This window comes from Thunnus thynnus, chromosome 3, assembly GCF_963924715.1.
Source record: "Thunnus thynnus chromosome 3, fThuThy2.1, whole genome shotgun sequence".
NCBI classification, from domain to species: domain Eukaryota; kingdom Metazoa; phylum Chordata; class Actinopteri; order Scombriformes; family Scombridae; genus Thunnus; species Thunnus thynnus.
The window spans coordinates 13,269,296-13,290,903 of record NC_089519.1 but is presented as its reverse complement, the minus strand read 5'-3'; the positions used below and the strand labels follow the sequence as shown (position 1 = coordinate 13,290,903).

Below are 21,608 nucleotides of genomic sequence, written 5' to 3'. Positions count from 1 at the left end.
TCTAAATTTAAAAAAATAGTTCATCAGAAGAGGGGTATACGGGTGCAGTTTTCTCACATGGATAATAAAATAATACAAAATAATGTTAGAATCTGAAAACACGCGTTGACAGAGAGGGTTCATGTTGAAAATAACAATAACTTGCTACCTTTGCTGTGACTTATTACGACCCAGAGGAGTAAGTCTGAGCATGCGCACTGCATCGGCTCTATGGGGACGGGGAGGACATCACGGAAAAAACGTAGCAGCAGCACCACAAACCCCACGCCGAGATTTCGTCTCTCCGCTGCGCTAAAACTGCGCGACGAAAGCGGCCCACGACTATGCCCGGTGCGGCGTTAAAGTGCGGGACGACCACTTGACAGGCCTGGGTGAGGTCTGAGCCGTTGCCGGGAGGGGGAAATACATTTCTTCATATGGGAGCAGCATGCGGGAAATGGTCGGAGGTTGCTGCGTGTGTTCAGACGAGCGAGGCTGGGCTGAGAATCCGCTGGTTTACTGTGATGGACACGGCTGCAGCGTCGCCGTCCACCAAGGTAACATTAGCCGCTGTTAGCGTGTAATTACCGGGCAGCTGTGGCGGCTGGAGGCAGCCAGAGGTGCTGGTGGGTCAGTCGGTTTGTAGGTGGGTCTGTCGCTGTCTACGTGCGTGTTTGTGTGTGTTGCTGTGTGTGGGAGGGGTAGGTAGGCGTGCTGTTTGTTGTTTCCTCTCAGCACACATGATTAAACACGCAGGGCCAAGCAGAGTGACACCGAGCCAGGATGGCGCCTTGATGGCACTTCAGGTCTGTGCGTGTGTGGCTGTCTGGCCCGGTTCACCACATACTGCAAGAGGCGTGTTTTTGCGACAAAACTGCCCGGCAAGGCCCGCCGGTTTGGACATTGTGAAACCTCGTTGTGTCCACTTGCTTTGTTGTTTTTAATGCAATTACAAAAGGCAGCAGTTAACTTACAGGTTCATATTTCTGAGTAAAATTCAGCTCTCTGTCTGTTGTTGAAACCAACTACTTGAGGTTGGTCTAGATTTATGATGGAGGGACTTCACTCTGCAGGTTAAATTTCTGAAGTAGAGATGATTTTTCTTCCTAAAAGTCAGGTTAACTGTTATTAAATGTAATAAAGAAATATTTGTTAGAAGCTGACACAACACGTAGAGTTGAGAACTGTCTTCATAGCTCATATTCAACCTGTAGGCAAAATCCTATGTGGATTAAAATGTCAAACAGCAGTGCTTAACATTACTGACAGGACAACACAGTAAAAGAGATATCTGTAAAATACATCACACATACAATAACTGAGCAATACAAATGTACTGCATATGAGCTTTTATATTATATTCATGTATGTGTTGGAAAATTGTGGATGACCATATGACAAAAAAATCGTGTCAGTGACCTGTGTGTGTGTGTGTTTGTGTGTATCCCAGCATGCTACGGCATTGTCCAGGTGCCCACCGGCCCGTGGTTCTGTCGGAAGTGTGAGTCACAGGAGCGGGCGGCACGTGTGGTGAGTATGCCAAAACACAACATGACACATCCTCCCACTGCTGCCTCTGATGTCACACTCTCAACACTCTCCTATCCCTCCACAGAGGTGTGAGCTGTGCCCCCACAAAGATGGCGCGCTCAAGAGGACGGACAGCGGAGGTAAATATGTGGATGCTGCCCATCTCTTTGCTCTCCAGCCATTTCCCTCTCTCTCTCTTTCCCTCTACTTTCAAAGCCCTGCTTACATTTTGAATGATGAAACAGCAGGACCGCCCCCTGGCCTGAAATAGAATCAAAGCTCTAGATTTCCACTTCATTCATAAAGAGACCGATCATGCCATTAATCCAGCGCTGTTCTCTCTGTCAGGCTGGGCCCATGTCGTGTGTGCGCTCTACATCCCTGAGGTGCAGTTTGCCAACGTCCTCACCATGGAACCCATCATCCTGCAGTACGTCCCGCACGAGAGATACATCAAGGTACTGTCACACACCGCTGACATGTGAAGTGAGCAGCTGTCAGATCCTCTGTCTGGAAACTTAAATTAAGGATATCAGGTTTCTTCTCAGTATTACTGCAAGGCAGGAGAATGGTGTTGATGTGACCATGCTTATCTGAAAAGCACCAGTTGTTTTTTTTTTCCTGGAGTGTCTGAAACACTCAAACATAATTAGAGATGAAAAAGCATCTAAGCCATAAAAAAGGTATCAAACATGAATATTTTTTCACCTGAATTATGGAGCACAAGTTTTGAAAAGTGTTCCTTTCCAAAAAATGGCACCAAATGCTCAGTCAGATTATTGTTTACCTGTTCTCCCTTGTAGTTTACTTGGGCAAGGTTCTTTTAAATCTTATGCGTTAAAGAAATTTGTTTTATTCTTCAAAGAGTTTTTTTGTAATTTTGTAATCTTTTGTTATTTGTTTAGAAGTAAGATCGGAAAAATGATTGATTTGTTGTCTGCACTCAAACTCAGATATTATATTGACACCTATACTGACAACTTAGGAGGTACCCAGTCCCATCGGTGTCACGACTAACACAACTCACAGAGGGAGCACTTTGTTTAAGACCTCCAGTTTTTCCATCAGTGTCAACAATCCCATAAGGAGACATCCATCATAAAAGAAGAAAGATTTTCACCAACAACAATAGCTTCAACACAGCCTGAGACATGTGGGAAACAGCACAACTCATGCTTTTCCCTTAACAGGAAAAACTGCACTACACACTCCACATCTCTATCGCTCTCTCTCCACCCACACGTCCCGTACCAGCCCAGAGCTGAATGTGGCAAGGTCACGCCTGCTCTCCGGAGGTAGTTGAAAGTCATTCTGGGAAATGTGGGAGATTTTTCAACTGAGGTAGAACTAGATGAAGCAGGTCGAGCAAACCGCAAAAAAGCACATTTACTACATTTCATGACTAATTAGTCATTGTAATGTTACTGAAACATGCTGAAGCAGTGATTCAGTCGACAGAAAATGAAAAAGTTGCAGCATCTCCAAGCGGAGGATTTCCTGCACATCATTATGAATGTAATCATTTCAGATTTTGGACTGTTAGCTAGACAAAACAAGTGTCACTTTGGGATATTGTGATTGACTTTTTTTTTTTTTTTCTTACTATTTTTGACATTTTATAGATGAAACAGTTGCTTGAAAAAAAGGATGTATAAAGTAATAGATCATAAAAGTCATTATTTGTAGCCCCAACATGAGCATCATGAATTGATAATGTCCACCAGGGAATTATCTTCAACTGTAATTGTATTTAATCTCCATGCCCTCCCCACTCCCCAAAAAAACGGCTTCATGCTGCATACTGACGAAAAGCAAAGATAATAGGACCTCACACAGAGTCCTAACATGCAGCCTAACACCAGCTACAGAAAACAGACCGGACACATCTTTCATCATATGTACAGTCATGTTTAGACATTCAGAAATGCTTTTAAAATATTTTGCTAATATCAATTTTTTTCACCGTGTGAAGCAAACTGTTAAACCGCAAACTAATCTCAGGCCATTACAGCTTTGTCATACATCAGCTGTCTTGTAACTTTAGCCATTTGTACCTTTTTTCATGCCTGTATATCCTTTGGTAGTTGGCAAAGGTAGTGAGCAGTGTATCCAGCATGCACCAGAGTGCGGCTTTTAAAGCAATGCGCATTACAAAGAAATCAATATTTGACACATGGACTCATTGGACTGAGCAGCCAGACGCTGACATGCTGTGTGTGTGTGTGTGTGTGTGTGTATATGTGTGTGTGCATGCCTGCATATAAATGTACACATGTGAGTGTTTGAGTGCCTGGTTTCATATTACTGTGTCAGCTACAGTAAATTGCATGCAGCTTTTCCCCGTCAGAGCCATTCATCCAGATTTTGCTGCCTGCATTCCTAGACAGCATTACAAAGGACAGTGAAAACTTGAGAAGCCACTCTTCCTTTTTACACGCTCAGCGTAGTTATGTCTCTGGCCTTTTATTACATAGCCGATATCCTCTCAGGGTAACAGAGAGCGGAGTAGGGTGTGTGGAGTAGTGGGAGACAGAGGAAAGGGAAGAGAAAAAGGCGAAACAGAGAGGGCTGAAGCAGAAAGGTAAAGAGCCCGCTGTTCCTTTGTCCCGCACCTGTTGCTAGGCCTCTTCTGCCCCCCACCAGTCAGCCCGGCTCACAGGGGGAAAAGCTGAGAAAGAAGCACAAAAGCCGTGTGTGCGCATGCATGCGTTTGTCTGCTTGTGTATGCTTACATTTATTATGTGTGCAAAGCAACATGTCAGTGAAGACTGATGCTGCTCTCACACAGGATGTAAAAATTCCAGCCTTGAGCTTTAAAGTCTTGGCTGCACTTGACGAATTCTTTGATGCATTAAAGCGAGTGCCTTTTCGCCCCGCGTTTTATCATGAAAGCATCCTGAGCCTATATCTTTTAGAAATAAGAAGGAAATGACGACGACTGTAGGTAACAGGAAGAGAAAAGACGTTTTAGATTGTCGGCGCATCAGGACACAAGTGAAGTCTGAGGTAAAAATCTCGCTCCTGGAAACAAATACACAGCTAGTTACAGTCCCTTCAATGTCAGCTTTTTACACAACATCCCGAACATCTGGTCAACAGTTTTGCTGTACAAAGCGGCAAGCACCAAGCAAACTGTGTTCTGTCTGAAAACCCCATCTGTTGTCTTGACAAGCAAAACTTCCTAATCATTTATAGCTGCGGCTGGACTCACATTAAGAGGCTTTTCATCTCTCCCGCACTGCTATCACAATGGTTTACTTTAATTGCCAAATAACATGAATGTTTGAGTTTGTCCAAGGAGCACTGGTGCAACAGAAGGAAACAAGTTCTCACACACACTGTACTACAGCGTAAGACTGTACAACACAGCTTTCAACATGAATCTGATGTTTTGAATTGTCAAGGATCTTTCTGTGATCTTCACACATCTCCAGGTCAACACAGCATCTGTTAATTATAATAACTTATTTGTCTCCGTATCTTCACCTCTGCTTCTCTCTCTGTCTTTTCTGCTTCACCAGACATGTTACATCTGTGAGGACCACGGGAGGGAGAGCAAGGCTGCCTGCGGAGCCTGCATGACCTGCAATAGACAGGGCTGCAGACAGGCTTTCCATGTCACCTGGTAAGTGTTAAAGGGGGTGTGTGTGTGTGTGTGTGTGTGTGTGTGTGTGTGTTCATGGTTGCGTGGATTTGTCGTCTACAGCATAGTGATATTTTTTCAAAGGATTATGCACAGCAAGCTGTTCAGTGTCACAAAGTCCCTTTTAACAAGATCTGTTAAGATTTCATTATCCTGAAAGAATTGCTGCGATGATCTTATAGGAGAACTCTCAGAAATTCATTATTTAAGATAAAATATTGAGTTAAATGATTTGTATAAAATAGTAGATAAAAATGCCCCAGTAGGACAATTTCTGTAACCAAGAAGTCACATCTTTTTTGAACAAGGGTCAAGAGTTTATCAGATTTGATCTTATCTGCCTCAAAAGGCCCATAATGTATCTTCCATAGCTGTATTTCCTTTACTTTGTCTCCACTATGTTTCTCAATCTTTCTCCTTATCTCTTTACATTTTCATTCATCTGCTTTGTGCCTTGATTCTGTCTAAACAACTGATTCCCATCACAATATAAAGGTTGACAACTTAAAATCAAGTCTGGAAGACGAACAACAAAGATTTTTGTGTGCAGAGAACTTTTATTTAATCCATCCAGCCATGATCAATAACAAAGGCTCTCAGGTGTCACTGTCAGCGTGTGTGTGTGTGTGTGTGTGTGTGTGTGTGTGTGTGTGTGTGTGTGTGTGTTGCTCTCCTGTTTCCTCTCTTGTCTAACCCTGTGACACTGTTCAGTGCTCAGATGGCCGGTCTGCTGTGTGAGGAGGAAGGCCCAGAAGCCGACAACGTGAAATATTGTGGCTACTGCAAGCATCATTACAACAAAATGGTAAGACGGACAGCCGATTAGAGACTGCAAACCAACATTCTTAGACAAAACTTTGGAAAAAAACATGGGATTATTGAGTTATAGACGGTTACAAAACCACATGATGAGATAGTAGAAGCTATAAAAATGAGAGTAAATTGTTCCAAATCCTCTTTCACTGTAAATGTAAGGTGTTTTCTGGTTAACAATAAACATTACTGCTAAACATAACTATAACCATAAACATAACACTTATGTTTATCATGTAGTTCATCAAGTTTTTACCCCAATAATCAAACTCAATTGCTGTTTTGTTTTCACATCATTACTCACTACAGTGGCTATGTGCAGAATTATCTCTTGGCCGGGCTCGCTGATTTCCTGGAGTCTCCAGTGGTTTTCTGGCAACCTCATGGTGACGACAAGACTCCAGAAAGTCACTGCACCCAGCCAAGTAATAGCCAGACACATAACCCCTATGAAACAGTGATTTGATGTTTTTGTACAGATTAAACTAAAGCAATACAACGTATTAAATAATGAGCTTTAGAGGTGCTGGTTGGTTGATGTTTTTACTTTGGGACAGAGCCAGGTTAGCTGTTTCCAGTCTTTATTCTAAGCTAACCAGCTGCTGGCTATAAGATCTTCCCATCTAACTCTCAGGAAGAAAGCGAATTAGTGTATTTCCCAAAACTATTCCTTTAAAGTATTATTAGAAAAAAAAAGCCTAGCATCTGTAATTTTTTTTTAAAATGAAGTCTTCAGAGATTCTCTGGTTTTACATCTTTTGGCTTTTACAGCAGAAGAAGCTGCGCTCCAGTGAAAATACAGGCGGCTCCTTCAGTCACTCCAGGGGCCGCTCCACCTCTCCATCACAGGACAAACACCACCACCACAGACAGAGGAAGGTAAACCTGTGTGTGTGTGTGTGTGTGTGTGTGTGTGTGTGTGTGTGTGTGTGTAACTGACAGGGCTGGTTATCCAGAGTATAGAAATCTGTTAAGTACCAAAAGTTGGCATCACATGTCTTTTCAGATTTGTAGTCTTGTTTACTTTTATCAGATAGTTTTGATTTTGATTAAAATTGCAACCAATTTTTGACTATTTTACCGCAACAAAGTTCTTGTGCAGCTGCCAAACAACATTTAATTTTTGAAATCTTTGGCAGTGTCCAACATATCATTTTTTCCCCACTGGCCCACTTGGCCAGTAGATCAGACTTTTACTGGCACCTTGTATATTTTTACTGGCCCTGCAGCCAAAAAGTGAAAATAAGTCTTTTTTTTCCATAATTTTGGTGATTTGTTTATTGTCTTCATAACACATACAACAGTGAAGTTCGCTTTAGATTTGGTTGTTTTCCTTTAGTTATGGATATGTAATGTTGATATATTACACAAATACGCAAAATACAAAATGAGACACATATTGGATCAGTAAATGAATGTTGTATAAATGTAGGTTTCTTCATATTTTGTGTAAAGCCAGAGAGTATGAAGTACTGAGGGAGAAGAGAGCAAAATTTATGACAATAACATTTCAGTTAGTATCGATGACCTTGATAATAATCTCGTGTCAAGAACTGAAACCGTGCTGAGAGATATGCAGAAATGTACTCATTAAGACAGAACAGTGAGAACATAATGGCGTTTATTTGTGTGTGCGTGTTCACTCCCAGCTCCTTCTGTCTGCAGCCACCTGTCCACTACAGACATGGAGTTGAACTGTAATGAATGATTGAATGAAAAGGAGAAATGCAGAGGAGGAAAATGAAACAGTGTGTGTGTCCACACTAAATTATCTGTTGAGTGTTTGATGGTTATTTAGAACATAACCGCCGTGAAACAATCAGGAATATTTCTCTCATTCACCGGCTTTGTTCTCGCTACCGCCGCTCACTCTCCTCGCTCGACCACCGCTGCTCTCTCTCTCACTCACCCTCTCAGCTCGCTCACCCTCTCTCTCTCTCTCTCTTTTTCTCTTGTCTTTTTTTTTAAAATGAGTAAGGAAGCCAACAGCAAAGCCTAAATCAACTTTTATCAAACATAGAGAAACGTCCTCCCCTCGTCATAAACTGTATACCCACGACTCTACATAAACTTTTACTGGCCATCGGTTACGTTGGACCCTGTTTGGCTTCTTCTGTTGAACAAAAAATGTTTTCCCAGTTAAATATCAAAGTAAAGTTTTGAAAGATGTATTGTTTTAGTGTCCCTACCAAAACTGAGGTATCATATAGGCTCAGGTTCCCAGCCATAGTTTTTCTGTGTGCGCGTGCATGCTTGTTTGTGTTAGTGGCTAGTGTAAACCCAGTAGGATGTGGTTTGACTCTTTACATACCGGGTCCCTGTGTATTGCTGTCTGTTCAGAGTCATAAGGACAAGATTCGACCAAAAGAGCGCCACAAGAAGTCCTCTGACAGCCTGAGCTCTTCAGTGACAACCAGCAGTATAGACAAGGTATGAACTGCAGACCCACAGGTGACTCCAGATGCTGCATGAGATAGAAGTGCAGTGTTTCCCCCTAGGTTGAACTCATGCCTTTGCTTTTATGACCTTGTGTGTGTCGGGACAGATCTCTTCCAGTCATCACAGCAGCAAGGACAGTGAGGCCAAGTCCAAGAAGCTGAGCTCACACAGTCACGGTCATCGCAGCAAGAAGACAGGAAGCACTGGCAAGAGCTGCTCCTCCTCCTCCTGCTCCTCCAGTCCATTCAACACAGGTACCACATGACGAATGAAACAGGAGCCAGAGTGCAAATGTCGAAGCATCACATCAGACCTGATTGAAGAAGGTGACCAGTCTGTCTAGAATAATAAATGTGTTGTTTCTCTTGAAGGTGGCTCCCTGTCTTCAGCTCAGGATTTCCATCAGTTCTCATCTTCCTCCCGCCTGGAGCGTGACCACGATCGGGGAGGTGACGACCACAGCGGTGAGGATCGTAAAGAGCGCCACAGGAGGGCACCGGTCCCGGAAGACGAGGACGAAGAAGAGGACGAAAAGGAGGTAGACAAAGACGACGAGGAAGACGAGGAGGAGGAAGAAGAGGACAGTAAATACCACAAGCCACCAGCGTTGACTCCTGCTGACGGCCCGCTCGCGGGGTCGCAGGGTCATGACAGATCGGACGGCAACTCGAGCCCTTTCGAGAACAAGGTCACGATCTCCACCTTTGGGTCCATCATGCGCATCACCTCCACGTCAGGGCTGGGCAGCAGCAGTAAGATCCGGAAGATCTCCTCCTCCGGGGACTACAAACCCTCCAAGTCTATCTGCAAGCCGTCTCAACTGAGCACGCCGCCTATCCTGGAGGAGGCAGGCCTAGAGGACAAAGCTACGCCTCCACCGCTGCCCCGAGAACGGAGGCACCGCGGCAACAAGAAGAGCCGCCACGGTCCAGGCCGCCCACGGGGCAGCAAGAACCGAGAGAGGAGAGAGGAGGAGCATCACCACCACCATCACCACACGGCGCCACCGCCTCCAGCCTTCACCCCCTCCTCGCTCTACACGAGCCCATCTTCCATCTCCCACCCAGCCTTCCCCTCCACACTGCCTCCCACCACCACCACCACCACCACCCCTTCTTCCTCTTCTGCCTCATCTTTCTCCTCATCCTCTGCCGGCAGTTTTTCCACAGGGCGTGGCAACTCACTGCTCGGCTCTGGTGAGTGTATGCGAGTCGGTGTGTGCGTGTGTGTGTGTGGTAACCCTCTAGCTTCCTGTGTGTGGGAAAAAAAATCACTATCAGCCTGCACTTTGGTGTGTTCATACGCAGCTTGACTCAGAAGTGTTGAAATATTTCCACTACGCTTCTGCCAAGTCAGCACCAGAGTAGCAGCTTATCTATATCCAGTATCAGGCCCTCACATTGTAGTAAACAAGACAGTGGTTCGAAAGAGCCCAGCAGGACAAATAAATATACAGTCTCATGGCACTATGGTTTTAAAATTCAGAATATTTTGTAAATTTGTCTCACAGTGTTTATTTAATCTGCATGAGCAGAGATATTGTCCTAGATAGTGGTTTTTCTGTGCGCTGCTTGTATATTTCCTGTCCTACTTACAGCTTCTCTCAAGTACCTGAACGCTCAGGTTGTGTATCGCTGTCTTTTAGGGTCTTACAGCTTCTGAGAAATGATAATGAATACCTTTTTGTTTAACTTCTCTCATATGTCTCACTCAGGTATCTATTCCAGTCTCAAGGACCCTCTCACGTTGGGTGGGGGTGTCTGCAGTACCCCTCTCTCCCTGGGTGGAGGGGTGTGTAGCACCTCCTTGTCCCTGGGAGGGGGCATGTGTAGCACCCCTCTTTCCTCAGGACTCCTCTCATCCCACGTCTCCTCACTCTCACTTCCGTCAGTCAACTCTGTCTCAAACACACAGGTACTTATGAAAATAGGAAACACACACTGAAGATTATCAGTCAGCATGAAGGGTGAAGGGTGAAATGTCCTGTAGAAATGCTGCAAAGATGCCAATTTCTTAAAAAAAAAAAAAAAAAATCAGTTAGTTGTATCTTGTCATGGGGGACCACTTTCAACTTTTTGTATTTTAAAAAAGACACTGACTTAGTTTCACAAGTGCTACAGTATATAAATAAAATGATTATTGTAGCTGATAACACTACACTATCTTCTACGTAGAGCTCAATGTGGATTTCCTGTTCAAAGAACATAATTACATCTTGTACATCTAGTGCTACAACAACTTATCACAATCAGTTACACCTAAAATAAATTAATTAAATATTCATTGATAACTGAACAGTTTTGAATGCTAAAGCAAATTTGCTACTTGTCTCAGTCTCATATTGTAAACTGAATGTCTTGACGTTTTAAATGAGAAAAAAACAAGGAGATCCTGGGAAGTTGTGATGGGCATCTTTCACGTTTGATGATTAATTGAAAAAATAGTCAACATACTAATTGATGATAAGCCCTTGTTACATTACCTTAATTGATTGTTTTAAGCAAAAGGTACTTTTTCGACAATATGTTCAACATCATCCAAGAATTTGCAATGAGTTTTATAGATCAAGAAAATCTCTTTTTATTATGTAATATTGGTGTATTACATGCATGGACTGATAAGGATCAGCCACTATTAATATTGGTAATTGTGGTTATTTTGTGCAGATGTTGCATCTCTCACATTCCGTTTTTAAATGAACTCCTTTGTGTGCTGGTTGTACTTGTTTTTTTTTTACAAGTTAACGTCATATGAAGAGTAGAAATTTTTGTACCAATGTCCTTTCCAGATAGTCTGGATGATTTCTTTGTCAGTCAGGTGTTGATGTTCACTGCCTTGTAGGTCCATCCAGGTTCCAGCACCTCCTACAGTCTGACCTCCACACAACCTTTCGCCAGCTGTCTCTCTACAGCCCCGCCACTGCCACCACTACTGAGCCAAGCCCAGACCTCACTGCCAGGTGAGAGGAAGAGAGTTAAAAAAAAAAAAAGATAGATCAGATATCAACAGGATTTCATTGCATTTACTGAGAATCTGTAGCTAATCATAGATGAACTTCCACAAGAAAGCCTTCTTCTGGTATTAATGTTCTTTTACCTCTTAGAAACGGATGTACATTTCTCTATATAGAGCAGGAGATATTACACTTTGATGACACATGTACTATCATTCTTTGAAACAAAGGAGAAGTGAAGCTCATGAGTCTTTGTCTCTGTTCATAGAGTCCGACCTCGATGACTGTCGCTTCCCGTGTCAGGGGAACTCACCGAGAGAGAGTCTTTCCTCACAGTATGTCTCATTCTTTACTCTCTCATCTTCATTAGTATTTTTCTCATTAAACTGAGAATACGTCAAAGGATTTTTACACTCCTCCAGTGCTTCTTAAAATGAGTAAGCAAGGAGAAGAAGACAAGGACACTAAAACACAGTTTCAGATAGTATTCATCCACCGCATGAAAAATAGTTTGGATACATTTTCCCAGCACTCTAGCTGTCGTCAGATCAGTTTCTGTTTCAGTAACCAGCAACAGGCAAACGGGAAAATGGCAGCTGGTTAACTACCAAAGTGACTGGGTGGATTAGATAAATCGACTAACCACAGCCACAGGGTCTTGTTGGTAGTTTCCCACTCTGACTGCTGCATTGACTTCTTACTACTGTCATCTTTTCCTCCATGTTGGTTTCCCCCCTCCTCCACACCCAGGTCTCCTATGAGCTGTCTTCCTCTTCTGTTTGACCAGAGAGACGGGTTGGGTTCAGGAGTCAGAGCGCGTCCTGAGAACGTCCCTCCAGCCAGCTCCCACATAGAGCTCCTGCTGGAGAAACATGGCAACGGAGAGATGGGAGTCAACAGTGAGTGAGCCTCAATACTCTACCTCCTGTTCAGAGCAGTTTGACTCAGTGCCAATACTAAACAGATACAATACATCAGCGGTTTCCAACTTCTTCTGACTTTTTTCTAATTTTTCCTTTTTTTCTTGTGACGTGCTGATACTTTCACCTCTTCAGGCCTCTAGAAACCTTTAAATGAAAGTATCACAACTCACAGCCACACTAATGTCATGACCTGTGATGGGGGGTCACTAGTAGCTTCATTTTAAGGGGTCACAAGCCGAAAGGGTTGGGACCTTCTGCAATACACTGACAAAAACATCAGCGCTCATACAAGACAGGACTGATACTGTTGGGGTCAACAGCTCATATCCATGCACATGCATATGATGCTGTTTACCTAAGCTGAGCAGTTCTCTCTGAAAACACAACATGCTGCTATCTAGAGTTGATTAATGTACCTCAGGATGCTGTTGGGGACAAAAAAAAACAGCATGCTGCGACAATAATGACAGCAGCTTCTTATGTTCCTTCTGTTTTTTGTTGAGTTAACTATTGAACCAGGTTGCAAAGAGCTTTTTATTCAAGTTTTTCTCTGGGGATATCATCAGCTGTCGCTTGTTTTCTAGTCTATTCTTTGCTCCTTCTACTCCACCCAGTGCTGTCATCATTCTCAGTTTTTTCTTCAAACTTGTTTAAGTTTTGTTATTCTCTACTTTTTATTACATCTTTGTACCATTGTTTCCTCTCCCAAAATGAAACTTCCCAAAATGGACCCTTCTTTCTTCCCCAGCCCTCATAATCTCTCATAACTGTGTATATTTTTAGGCATCTTAGCCTCCCATCCTCTGTAAAAGGAAATGCCCCGCAGTCTCCACCTTGAATATATTCCTCTATGCCCCAGGGAGAGTTTGTTTTAGACTAATGAGTGTTTACGGCCATTCCACACTGCAGAAATGAGAGAGAAGAGTGTGTTTGATCTCCTTGACTGTGATACTGGGCATGCCGCAACGGCAGCTCCATAGAAAATCAATTAAAAAGCATTTAGAGGATGGGGTTGAATTTCTAGCTCAGATCTGATGGCCTTACTGTAAAGTAACACCAGATATCACTAGTTCATGTCAGCACTTTATTACAGATTTAAGTTTAATTTCTCTGTTTTACAGCTTTGGCAGTAATTTATAGAAAAGATAAGTGGAAGTACAAAATGTTGCTTCAGAAATATTTTATTTAGTATTGGATATAAGCAGGATTGTCTCATATTGTATTGAAAATGAACTCCAGTAGCAGCTAAGTGTCTTTTACCTGCCAACCATTAAAGCCCCAACACCCCCATAGTCCTCTCTAAAAAGTGTTTTCGCCTAATCCAGAATAGGACTGTGTGGGTTTGTGCACACTGTTATCTTTTTCAAACCTGTTAGGGTTGGACAGCTTAGAAGTTACTCATGTACACTACCTACATGTACACTGTTTGAAATCACTTCCTTATTCATTCATTCATTCACTATTCTCTACATGATAAGTGCTAATAAGTTTCTAGACAGCAGTAAGTTGAGATTTCAGACACTTATGAGCCATCATCATTTGGTGATAGTGTAGGGAATAGGGAGTCCTTTAGGACACACAGTTGTAGTTTGGTGACCTGTTGTATTTTCCAGCATAGCTCTGCCCAGCGCCAAGCTGGGGCCTAATCAGGCAGAGTAACTGAAAACACCTGTGTGGGGGAGCAGACCCTTTACGTTGGACTCAAAGGCCTCGTTCAGACTGCCAGCCCAAATCCATTTTTCGGAATATCCAGACTGTATCCAGGTTGATTTTAGAAAGTTTGGACAGCAAAAAAAACACATGAAATGCTATCTTTGCATATCAGATCCAAGCTGATTTGAAATGCGATTCCAATCAGATTTCTACAGATACGTCACAGTCCGGACGCTCTGGCTGCTCGAATCAGATTTGAAAGTGTCTTGCGTGTCATTCGCAACAAAACATCAAATCCAAAGTGACAGAAATGCATCACAGCGGCTGAGCAGAATCCATGCAGCTACTAGCAGAGCAGAATGGAGGACAACACAGAGAACAACAGTCTGTGGACAGACAGTGAAACAAATTGTCTGCTGGCACTTTTGGGGGGATGATGGATCTACATTTGTCATGCTTCTGCGTCGGAAAGTCGCAGCATACGTAGTTACTGACGCCTACATTGTTACCACAGCAACCCACGCAGATAGTTTGGTGATGTCTGGACACACAAGTCTGACCACAGTCTGTCTTAAAAATCTGATTTGACAAACAAATCTGATTTGCCTGCAGTATGAACAAAGCCAAAGAAAGCTCACAGCAGGTTGCCAAGCCAACTTTTAAATAGATATTTCCCTGTGCATTAGATTGTTTAATCATAACTAAGTTATTCTGATACACAGTGTATATTCACAGGAATATTATAGAGCAGTTGTAGGTTCTCTGTTAGTTGACTTAAACAAAAAAACAACTGCTCTTTAACATCTTTAAATTGATTGGCATACTTCTCACATTGTTTGTAACTGCAACACTATTTAATAGTAATTTACAATATATATTTTCTTAAGTGAGGGGAGAGAAAAATGTGCCCAGAATCAGTGTATTTGGATTTGGATTTTGAAAACGTTGACAGATAATGAAAGCTAATGACACCAGCATTTCATGTGGTTACACTTAGTATAAAGTTGCCTTCACAGTCTTTGTCCATGCTTGTCATAGTCCATCTCACCACATATAGACACTTCATCCCTGCATCACATCCCACCACTTATCACTGTACACACACAGTTTTTACTCCACTGAGATGATGTTTGTGTTACTCCCCCTCCTCATTCCTCCTCTAGTCGTAGAGATGCTCCAGTCACTTCACTCCCTGCAGCAGGAGAACCAGCGCCTCCAGGACCAGATCCTCAGCCTCACGGCCAAGAGGGAGCGGCTGCAGCTGCTCAACACGGAACTGGCCGTATCTTTCCCTCCACACATTCTTTCCTTCCAGGGCTCCATGCACACCTCTGCCCAGATCAACTTCCTGTCATCCAACCAAGGTCAGATTCTTTTGTCTCCTGTACCCGCTTTCATATCAAAACACACTATTCCTGTGGTGTCATACACTACACCCCCCCCCCATCTACTGTTAGTCTGTATTTCTCTTCACCCCTTCATCCTCCCCACAACAGTCCCACTGCATGTAGCATTTTTCACCAATGTATTTTTGTCGGGTTAGTTGTGATGCAGTAAACATGGTTGTTAGTGTAAACCTCTTATTTAGTAGTTTTTACCCTGTCATTGTGCCTCTCTTTTCCTCAGACCCCCTGAGCACCAATAAGAGTCCCCTGTCCAAAAGCTGCTTCTTTAATGACACCTCCTTTGTTACCTCCTCTGAGGTGAGAACCTGTAGATCCTCTACCACACACACCTTAGTGAAACACTGTAAGCAACTATGTTTTGGCCTTTTAAACGTCTTTGTAGCAAAGACTTTGTGTGTCGTACCCCCAATGCAACGACGAAAATGGTAACAATGATCACTGATGTTGTCTGATACATCACTGTACACTGTTCATGTCTTTAGTTCACCTTAAACTAAGCTGAGACTTAAATAGCTAAAACGCACTTGTCATGTTTCTCTTCAGGAGCTCCACTCTGGTAGTCCGTCCCGCAGTAGCTCCTCCCTCTCCTTCCAGAGTACTCCTCCTCCTCAGCAGAGCCCCGCCTCTTTCGGTCAGCCCCTGCTGAACGGACTGAGTCGAGGTTTGAGCGACGGTTTGGGGGGCATCAGTCAGGCCGGCACCTCCGCTCTGCCCATGGGCGGGCTCATGGCGTCTCTCGCAGGAAGTCCTCAGCTGAATATGAACGGTGTGCTGGGCAGTCTGAACGGTGTGATCCAGTCTCCTGTACAAAGCGCCCCTCAGCCCACACTCCCCGCTCTGCGCCCCCAGCCTCCACCACTCAACCCCCAGGCAATGGCACAGGGCTTTCAACTTCCCAAGTGTGTGAGCCCGTATGTACCCACCCTGTCTTTAAATCAGCTGAAAAAGAAATCCACTTTAGAACACACAGTGTAAATCACCCCGTAGCGAGAATGTACGATGACCAAAACACCTCACAATGTAATATATCACAGCCATGGGCTGAATACCAGCGAAACTCAAAATGCTTTTTGCCATGACTGTTAGTTATTGATTGATGGTCAGTACTGAGGTCATGGTTTCTTGTGTTGATAAGCATATGTGCTACTTCTGGCTACTAGCAGGCAGCTGTTTCAGCGAAAAAGCTCTAAAAGCTCACTGTGCACTACCTGCTCAGCACCAAACAGACACAGCTAGTGACACATAGTCAAGCCTTTAGAAGTGAAAAAGCCAGTTATTTCCCTCAGGAGTTTATAGAGAGCTGACAGCAAAAACAGAGCTAAAAGAGAGTGAATATTGGACTTAGATTCACCAGATGGACGGAAACACAACTCCATATGAATGCTAATGTAACTCCATAACTGCTAGATGTGTAAATAAGCAACTGTTTGGTAACAAGTTTAACATATCAGCTTAAAAGGAGATTTTATTTGAATGTTGTCTTTTCCGCTGCCCTCAAGTGGTCCAAAAATCAATCATTGCAGTACTTTTCATCTAGAGTTGATTCTTGACCTCTGAAACAGAGAAAACAATCTCACTGAAAGATCCATGTAGTTTCTGTTCACCCAGTTTACAAAGTTTTATAATGAAGGAAATGCAGCAATCGCAAACAGCGACTGTTGTGTGTCAAAATTGTACAACATCCGCAACTTAATCATTGAGTTGCAGCATGTGTCCGTTTCAGTAAAGGTCTATTTTGTGTAAATAAAACAACTAAAAGTAGATCATAGAGGCCTGTTGGCTGAGTTGCTGGTTCATCAGTCTCAAAACAATGCAAAGTTACATAACAGTATAATTGTTTGGAGTTATGAGAGTGTGTTGGTGTATGGTCTGGTGTGCGATGCATGTTGATGTGTGTGTTTCAGGTCTTCTCTCCTGTCAGAGCAGCAGAAGCAGCTTTTTCTCGAGCAGCAGCAGCAACAGCAGCAGCTCCAGCAGTTCCTCACGTCACAGAACTTCACTCCTGTAATTACTCTCTCTGTCACTTTGTCTTATCAGCACCTGGTCTTCACATTTTCTCTGTTTTGATATTGATCATATGGAGTATTCTCTCTAGAGTGTACACACTGTCAGACTCAGTTGTTCATTTGGGCAGAAATAATAATATATAATAATATAAATATTCATCAGAATCACCTGACGTCAGAGGGCATCTGTGACTAGTTGTTACGTTTTTCTCTCTAAATAAGTCTGTTTAGGACAGTTGTGTCATTTGATTAGTTTTAATATAATTTTCAGTCAGCAGAAGTAATGTGTGCTCACACACACACACCTACATTGCTAAGTATCACCTTCTCAGCTGCAGTTAGTTTTTGGAAAATGAATCAAGTTTATTTGTACAGCACAGCACAGTGACAGTCTCAAAGGACTTGACAAGTCTACAGGACACGTTTTGGGATTTTGGGTTACCTGAGTGACAACATTTTCCAGCTATGTGCAGCTGAATCAGAGTCAAAACAGACAAAGATGCAAGATAATTACATACATGTCATCGGATTATAGATTGAACATGATTTCATATCTGTTGGATATTGGATCCAAGAGTTGCCGGAGCCAGTGTTCAAGTGCCACATCCTTCACACTACAATCACAGTACAGAGAGTATAAAGAGCCAATTTTACTTGTGTCCAATACAAAGTAACTTTTGAAGAATTTCTCAGAATCAAGCATCATTTTCTGATAGCACAGAAGTGACCAGTACTTACCTGGTTAGTGTCCTATGAGTGGCGAAGAACAAAGATGTGGCAATACGGTTATTAAGCATAATGCTTTAATGTTAAACACGTGAATAAGACTTCATATATTGTCGGTTAATTGTGATTAAACACAACGGCTTTAAAGATAAAGGAGAATAACAATATGCAGTAGCTGGTAAATGACTAGTAGCTGAGGGAATGAATCATCAGGAGTTCTCTTGAGCAACAGCAAACCAACCATCATTCATTTTCCTATTTGACTTGCAAAGTAGTGAAAGTTTTTGGTAGGGGTTGGAACAAGTTGGAGCCAGTCAGGCACTGTGACACCAAGTAGATCATTCCTACTCAAAAGTAAAAACTTTTCCCAGTTCCCAGGTATCCTAAATGCCCCATGAACTCACTGTCTTCTTCCCCCTCCATCAGGAGCAGCAGGTGGTGGTGTGCCAGATGCTTCAGCAGCAGAGACAGAGGGAGCTGCAGCGCCTCACGCTGACAGGAGCTCTCACCTCCACCCCTAACTCACCCATGATCGCCCAGTCACCCAACCTGCTGTCCTCAGCCACAGCCTCACCCCTGCAGGGCGGCCAAGGAGGCAGCCTCTTTGGCCTGCAGGACAACGCACTTCACAAGCCCGGGGTGAGTGATACTGCAGGTTTTTTCTGAATTGTTGTGTATGCTGTCATGTTTTCAGCTTGGGAAATTTAAAAAAGAAATGGTGTCATTGTGTTTTCAGGCTGCAGGAGAAAAGGGTGGAGACAAGAATGGTTGACATCTCCGGGTAATACAGGAGCAGCTCATATGAAGACATTGGGCATCTCGCCCGATTGAAGAACTGAGGAACTTACGTGACTTTTGAACGACTTTCCTTCTCTGTCATCTTTATCTTACACCCTCTTTTATGAATGTATAACAGGATGGACTTAAACGTCAAGGTGAAGTTTTTCGTGTTTTGAAATTCTTTATATCAGAGGTTCTTCTCATAGGTTTTTTTTTGTGTAGGCAGCTTTCAGAGAGCATGAATACAGTGGTCTCTCCTTAAATTGCACTAATTTGTTAGCTAGACCAATGGGGCTGCGTATGTAGGCAGAGCCAGAGCTCCTGCTCATCCCTGCAGGTGCTGTGGAGGCTCTTGGTTTGAAGTGTGAACTCGAGCACTGACCGTTCATGAATTCTCTCCACGACTTGAACCAGAGTTTCATTCAGTCGGTGAGAATAACAGACTTCTGCCACTTCTTGCAACCTCAACTGTCTTCCTTGATATTTTGTCTTCCCTTTGTGTTCACTCCCACCCACATTTCATCCAGATCTTCTATATGTCGCAGCCTCTCACAGGCACTTATTATGTAAAAGATAAATATTCTGTCATTTTCAATGTGTGGTTAGTGGCGTTTCAACATTAAGCTAGTTATTACCTCAGACTTTTCTGCCACCTATTTTCCATTATTGAGATGCGTGGTTCCCATTTTGTGCTGATTCATTACCGCAATAGCCTTCACTGGATATAAATGGCCACCAAAAATCTTGCTGTTAACTCAAAGGTATTAACTCATGTCAGTGTAAAAATGGCACTGAATCCACGTGTCCAAAATGGCGCCATCGTCCACTAGAGACTGGCACCAGATTTTATTCAACAACACCATAAGAGTTTCTAAGACTTTTATATCCTTCCAGTTGCTATCGAGATTAAGCAGACGAAACCAAACATTTGGAAATTGTAAGTAAGAAAATTGTTTTTCCTAAACAAGTGTGCACTTTGCATGTTAGTAGCTAACAGAGCAAATTAGCCATCAACTCAGTACCTTATAAAGGATGCTTGGTACTTACTAGGCCACTAGGAACTGACAGGTTTTTGATTTATATGTGTATTTTGCACTCTGTCCTGAAGTGTCAGTTTTTTGTTACTTTCATACATAGATATTCTTTTCATGTCCGCTAACTAGTTGTTACTTTTAGCAATACTGGATAGATAATGCCTTAATGATGCTAGATATACAGAGGAAACCACAAGCCCAAAGGCTTACTCTCTTGTCGTCTTTCTTTGATAGTGTTTTTTATCTGGGGTACATGGAGGGGTACGTTAGTACAATGAAAGCACTCTTCCTAAACCCGTTTATACTTTTGATAGCTAACTAATGATTTCAACAGTTGAAATGTGTGAATAACCGTATAGTGGTAACTGAAGTGTCAAATCATTTTCTATTGTAAGTTTTGTGTTCAGATGCAATGTTCTTTAGTTGTTTGTGCTTCAGAGAACTGAGAAACAAGGACTTATTGAAAATCTTACAGTGAAGCCTGCACAGTGGTGTCATAGGAGATAGCTGAGGACAGCCAAGATGTAAACTATTATTGAAGTGCTGTCACAACAGTGTATGATAAATAGTGTAGCTGTAATCAGCTCTGAGAAGATGGTGACTTGCCAATGTTGTTACTGTTGGCCTTTACATGTCATGACGTAAGCCAACATAGAGACTATGATAAGCTTCTGTTTCCCTCCACTCCATGTTATCATGTGATGCCTCTGTTTGGCTCAGTTTTACTGACAAAGGCCACTCGCAAATTCATCTTTTACCTTCAAAGTGAGGTTATTTTATCATGTTTTCTCCTGTGTTCTTTAGCAATATTGCCAGATCTTTTGAAATATTTTCTCACTTCTGTTTGCAATCTTGAACGTGATCTCCCATACATGTGATATCTTGAGTGCTAGATTGTTTCGTTAGTAGCTAATGTAGACGTCAGAAAGGAACTTCAAGCAGCTCACTAGTTGGTGATAAATACTGTAGCAATGACAGAAGGAGAATGTTGATTATGTTGATAAAGACATGAGTCAACACGTTGACATGACTCCAAGTGGGAGGTCTGGAATTTACCAAGTATGTCCTTATGAGTCCAGACAAGACCATGTCCAAGAGATTGACTGAAGAGTGGTGTGAAGGATTTCTGAAGCGGTTTCTTTCTCATGTTGCACTGGGGCGCTTTGGGCCCAATTGTAAATCGTTTTTTAGTACCTTTTCAGTTTTGTTGGAATACGAGTTGTATACTTTAAAATGTTTGTGTAAAGACACATTCATTCTTTTAAGCTTTGAAGTTTGGGTAACCAAGATAATCCATGTTATGAATGTTGTACTGTGTATCTTTTATGTATTACAACATTTAAGCACCTAGCTCTGAATGAGGTTTGATGGAGAGTGAGTTACGTATCGGGATATGAATTGCATGAAATGCAGTGAAGTCTCTCAAATGTATTGCTAAATACCAAGTAATAACTATGCATAATTTTAAATGCATTGTTCCCTGAAAAAAAGAAATTAAATGAAATGAGCACTGAATTTAAAAAGGACAAGCACGTTGTCATTGTACAGTGTATTTGAGAGAATTGATCAAAACAAATTTGACAATATTCAGATTAAAGTCCCTGTAAAGTATTTTGATATTTTTGTGTGTAAAATTAAAAGGACGAATTAAGACGACTTTTTTGTCAATAAATGTATTTTACTGAGTTATTTTACATTTTCTCTTGGGTTTTGAATGACTATA

General features: G+C 42.4%; 1 protein-coding gene across 3 annotated transcripts; it reads left to right on the top strand.

Annotated features, from left to right (window-relative positions):
• The first annotated feature begins 197 nt into the window (after window positions 1-197).
• Window positions 198-21,579, top strand: LOC137179559 (protein AF-17-like). Of its 3 annotated transcripts, none has more exons than XM_067584326.1 (20): window positions 198-536; window positions 1,430-1,509; window positions 1,595-1,649; window positions 1,858-1,967; window positions 5,031-5,134; window positions 5,864-5,957; window positions 6,737-6,844; window positions 8,306-8,395; window positions 8,511-8,658; window positions 8,776-9,600; window positions 10,119-10,318; window positions 11,246-11,363; window positions 11,626-11,692; window positions 12,108-12,256; window positions 15,097-15,297; window positions 15,560-15,636; window positions 15,883-16,238; window positions 17,244-17,343; window positions 18,498-18,710; window positions 18,785-21,579. In XM_067584326.1, the coding sequence occupies exons 1-20, from the start codon at window positions 428-430 to the stop codon at window positions 18,854-18,856; spliced, it is 3,276 nt and encodes a 1,091-aa protein (XP_067440427.1). In that variant the 5' UTR covers window positions 198-427; the 3' UTR covers window positions 18,857-21,579. The 3 variants fall into 3 exon arrangements, with proteins under 3 accessions (XP_067440427.1, XP_067440428.1, XP_067440426.1); XM_067584327.1 differs by having other exon boundaries at window positions 15,883-16,250; window positions 18,808-21,579; XM_067584325.1 differs by having other exon boundaries at window positions 15,883-16,250.
• Window positions 21,580-21,608: the final 29 nt, after the last annotated feature.